Source organism: Leptodactylus fuscus, chromosome 1 (assembly GCF_031893055.1).
Source record: "Leptodactylus fuscus isolate aLepFus1 chromosome 1, aLepFus1.hap2, whole genome shotgun sequence".
Classification (NCBI taxonomy): domain Eukaryota; kingdom Metazoa; phylum Chordata; class Amphibia; order Anura; family Leptodactylidae; genus Leptodactylus; species Leptodactylus fuscus.
This window is the reverse complement of record NC_134265.1, coordinates 231,802,734-231,807,914: the sequence shown is the minus strand read 5'-3', so window position 1 is coordinate 231,807,914 and position 5,181 is coordinate 231,802,734. Positions and strand designations below refer to the sequence as shown.

Genomic DNA, 5,181 nt, shown 5'->3' with positions numbered 1-5,181 from the left:
AGAGTTCCTATTGTTATGTGCTCTGATACAGAGGTAAACTTACTTCCTTCTACCATTGTTACTTGTCAGTTGTCTTCCTGTTCTAAAAAAAAAAAAAACACTGAAGATCGGGCATGAATGAACACAACAGCACCTGTACACAGTTCCTTCCAGTGTAAAGTGCCATGAAACAGCCTGTGTCCCAGGACAAGGAAATGAATACTATGAATAGAAACATGTTCTTTGGATCTCTGAATTGTAAACCAGGCCTCGTAGTTTACAGCTTGGTACAGTGTGTAGTAGTGACGACTTTTACATTCTGTTTGTAATAAAGAAGTGGTAAGGACTGCAGAGGAATGGCATGTCTAGGCCTAAAGCCTTTACATATAGAGTACAGATCTATCTATTTATCTATCTTCCATCTGCCATCTATCTATCTATCTATCTATCTATCTATCTATCTATCTATCTCTCTCTCTCTCTCTCTACATGTGTTTAAGTACTATATATATATATATATATATATATATATATATATATACTGTACATATATATATATTTGTAGAATTTACCAACATATGTCTTGTCTATAAGCTACCAGTAGAATCTTCCCCTTATCTTCAGCCATGCAAGACTTTAACTTTTGATGTAGCATTAATGCTGTGAGGCAACCAGATTGCTGAGATCCATCCAACTCAATTTGGTACTTGCAACACTGAGTAATGAAAATCCTGATTCATACACTATATGACTGTCTGAAGTTAAAATGGTCTGGCATTGACATGGAAAACATCACTCCCCATTCTGATTGTTCACAATAATCAAATACAACCAAAAAATTCCTTAAGTAAACTGAAAACATCATAACTAGTCAAAACCATAGTTACACAAGCAAGAAACTTTTCTATCAAGACAATTATTTGTTTCAGGATGGAACAGAAGAAAGTTAGTTCAGTTGTCTAGGATGATAAAATGACAATTTGTCTGTTTATACAAGTCACACTACAGCAATTGTGTCCATATAGAACGGATGACATGTTTCCAAAGTAGACATGCTGTAAATTTATCTGAAGACACACCTAGGTAACATTATATTACCAAGATTGGTAATCTGCGTGTATATATATATATATATAATATAATATATATATATATATATATATATATATATATATATATATATAATCCAGGTTTTTAAAATCTAAATGGTTACACATTGCCAGTTGGAGATAAAATACAGTATGGTCTAGCCCACATATCCACACTTTCCATATACTATCTACATATCCATCTATCTATCTATCTATCTATCTATCTATCTATCTATCTATCTATCTATCTATCTATCCATCCATCCATCCATCCATCCGGCTATTGTTCTATTGTGTTATATTATATATAGTTGTATTTTAGCATTTTACTACTACTGCTACTACTACTAATATTACTACATAAAATCCTAATATAGCCAAGTAAACAGGACTGAAAGGCCAATCTACAGTCAGAAAGAAAAAAATACTTGCAAGTTGCTAAACACAATGAAGTATTTTACAACGTATATAATTCTGTTGGTTTCCAATGAACTATATAATGTATGTTGCTTCCTATCAAGACCAATCTTTCTATCAAAATAATTATTGGTTGCAACCGTAATATTGTAACCAGTGTTATAGTATTTACAAAATTTATCAGACAGTGTAATACTTTATTCATCTTAATAACAGATATGAGTTTGGTCAGAGATATGGCCTACATAAAGGGCATAGGAAAAAAAAAAAACTTTGTTAAAAATCTTTCTAGCATTTTTTTTTTTTTTGCTTTTAAATTAATCAAATTACATTATCCCTATTGGGCACTTGGTATCAGGCCGAAGGCACCTGAAACTGTTAGGTTATGATAAAGTTAAACATGTTGTGTATAACCTAGCAATGTACATAACAAATAATACAGTATAGCGGTAACAAAATAACATAATGGCTTTAACTTGAAACACAATTTAGATTTGGGCTATATCTTCCAAGTTTCTTTTATTACTCTTTTAACGTGAATTCAGCAGTAGCTTAAATAATGGGAAACTATCATAATTTTATAATTTGCTTGGAAACAGAGGAGTCTCCTAGTATAACTAGTGTTCATGGTAACCATTATGACGATCATAACTAAGTGTTTTAGGCCTTTAGATGTGAATATCAAACAGCAACAATGAAGCACAGGACAATGTTGTATACATATGAGAATGATGAACATTGTAAAATGTAGTACATGCATTACTCTTTGCTAGCCAAGACCAAAATTTAATTGCCATCACATTCTCCCCATGACTAATACCGCTACGTACATGGCCCAAAACACATGAATGTAGCATCATGTACACTAGCAATAGTAATCTAATAAAGTCAGGGACTTTCATAGCTCTCGACTCATTTCCAAGGCTCAAGGAGCAACTTCCTAACAAGACATCAGCATAAACCCTGCAGCACTGCTGTGACCCAAGAGTCAACTCCATTCTCATCTCCTCCACAATATTATCAGGACTGCACAGCATGATATTGCTTTGGTATTCTTGACTACGGACACTGACTCTACCAGCGGTGGCAGACATAGAGGGCTTTTGTAAAATCATGCAGTATTTCTCTAGCATTGCTATATATATATATATATATATATATATATATATATACGTGTAATGCAGTAGGTAACGATGGGTAATCTGTGAATGAGATTGGTACTTGCAGCACCAGTGATGCACATTTACAACACGACATAACACGCTACATATACGCATACTTAGTATATGTATTTTTTATTTAAAGTTACAAAGATCCTGATTCATGGACAAACAAGAAAATAAATAACGTTTATAAACTGATCTGATTATGTCACATAACAAATCCTAAATATCTGTGAAAGATGGATGGACACAGTCTATACTATTTAAAGAAAGAGGTGTATGTATATATATATATATATATATATATATATATATATATATATATATTCTCAAGATACAACTAAGTTTGGATATTGAGAGGTAAACTTTGCAATATCTATCTATCTATCTATCTATCTATCTATCATCTATCTATCTATCTATCTATTATCTATCTATCATCTATCTATCTATCTATCTATCTATCTATCTATCTATCTATTATCTATCATCTATCTATCTATCATCTATCTATCTATCTATCTATCTATCTATCTATCTATCTATCTATCTATCTCCTATCTATCATCTATCTATCTATCTCCTATCTATCATCTATCTATCTATCTATCTATCTATCTATCTATCTATCTATCTATCTATCTATCTATCCATCCATCCATCCATCCATGCACAGATATCGTCTTTCTATGGTCAGTATCAAGCATTAGTAAACCATATAACAAAGTTGTGTGCTGCCCCTGATGTACAGTAACATTGAAGGTTTCCTACATGTATACAGCATATACCACCATACCCTGACTCTGAGGAGAGCTCCTAGTATGTGGTGCCATAGACATTTGTATACTAATAGTTATATGAATAGTTATTGTGAGTATTAAAGCCATACATGCCTATGTCCTAGCAGCATCCCTGTGACGGGTGCCACTAATGTCAGAGATGTCGCACACTTTGCTTGTCTGAGCCGGTAACACGATGTGATAAGGCTTATATTGTGAGGTAAAAGGTTGCATTTACCTTCATTACTTGGGCTGGGGAGGCTTCCCGAGATGCAGGTAATAAGCCATATCCAAAGGGTTAAATATCCAGAAGCTCCAGAGTCCGAGCAGGGCAGTCCAGCAGCAGAGCTGACACGCAGCATCTTCTCCCGCCAGCAGCAGCAGCAGCAATCCTGGAGCACAGGACCTCTTCTTCCCCAGATGTCCACTCACACAATCCTTCTGTATCCAGGAGCTGATGGAGAACTTGTCCCTTCCCCTCAGTGCTCGTCTCTTCCTTGGATGTGATCAGGTGTAAGGCTTTCTTTCCTTCCTCCTCCTCTCCTACAAATAACCCTGATGTGCCTCCTTCTTCTCTCCTCCTCTTCTCCACTTTGATGTGGAAGCGTGTGATGATGATGATGCTGATGATGATGATGAAGGCTCGCAGGAGCCGGATGATGGGGGTGGTGGATGAGGGATGTGACAAGAGCAGCCCCCACACACTTTTCTTCTCCCCACCAAAAGTCAGACGTTAGTAGGATGGAAAAGAGGAGGTGAGGTGAAGGGGAGGGGAAAGCAGATCTTACAGGGATGGGGGATTGCAACTAGCAATGATGTCCACATTAAGGCTGGCAGCCAGGGAATAGGAGCAGGATAGTAGTGACAAGCACTGGAGGTGTATGTGAAGGAGGAGATACAGCACAGGACAGTAATGGATGACTAGAAGTAAACATCCAGCAGACACATAGCCAGTGCTGGCCAGGACTCTCCACTCTTCCCTCAGTTCTGCTGCCAGGGACACAGTGTAGACATCCTGCTCAGTAGGGATGGAGTCAGTGTGAAGTTGAGAAGCAGCTCTGTCCACAGCAGCCTCACAGGATGGATGAGAATGCCATGCTGCCTGTGATGCTGCCAGCAGGGTCCACACAGCTCCTGCTGCTCAGCACTACAGCTATAGCAGACACTGTGCTCTCTGCTAGACACACTGCCTGCAGGAAATACAGTCTGCACTACAGTCTGCTCACAGCCTGACACTAACAAGCACACTAAAGGAGGAGAGGTTCTGCATTAGAAATCTCTTGTCAGGCTGAATGAAATAGAAGATTTCCTTGTGAGCTCCTGATACTTGATCCTCAGCACTCAAGCAGTGTATCATCCCTGCAAGTGCACTGCTGCAATGAGTGCCTGAGAGCTGGGATTCTCCTGCTACAGTAAAAGTGGGAGCACATCTCTGAAAATAATAGGGGTACTATAGAATGGATTATTCTAAACAGGCATACTATATATATATATATATATATATATATATATATATATATATATATATATATATATATATGTACTCCAGTGTCATAATTATCCTTAAAGGTAAGGGTATTTAACTCCTATAATTTACCACGTTCTGACCCTCATAACTTTTTTTTTTTTTTTTAAGGGGCTCTATCATTTGGAAATCGTGTTTTTACATTTAAAAAGGCTATTCAGGTGTTGTTAGTAGATTTTGAAAAGACCACCCCACCCCGTTTTTTTTTTACTTATCGGTAAAACCAA

General features: G+C 36.8%; 1 protein-coding gene across 5 annotated transcripts in view; it reads right to left on the bottom strand.

Annotated features, from left to right (window-relative positions):
* EPHA5 (EPH receptor A5) overlaps positions 1–4,533 on the bottom strand; it is a 309,481-nt gene extending 304,948 nt beyond the window's left edge. For all 5 annotated transcript variants that reach the window (XM_075284171.1, XM_075284196.1, XM_075284180.1 and 2 more), the window contains exon 1: positions 3,668–4,533. In XM_075284171.1, the coding sequence (XP_075140272.1) occupies positions 3,668–3,791 (124 nt within the window). In that variant the 5' untranslated portion in view covers positions 3,792–4,533. The remainder of the gene's footprint in view (positions 1–3,667) is intronic.
* Between the last annotated feature and the right edge of the window lie 648 nt (positions 4,534–5,181).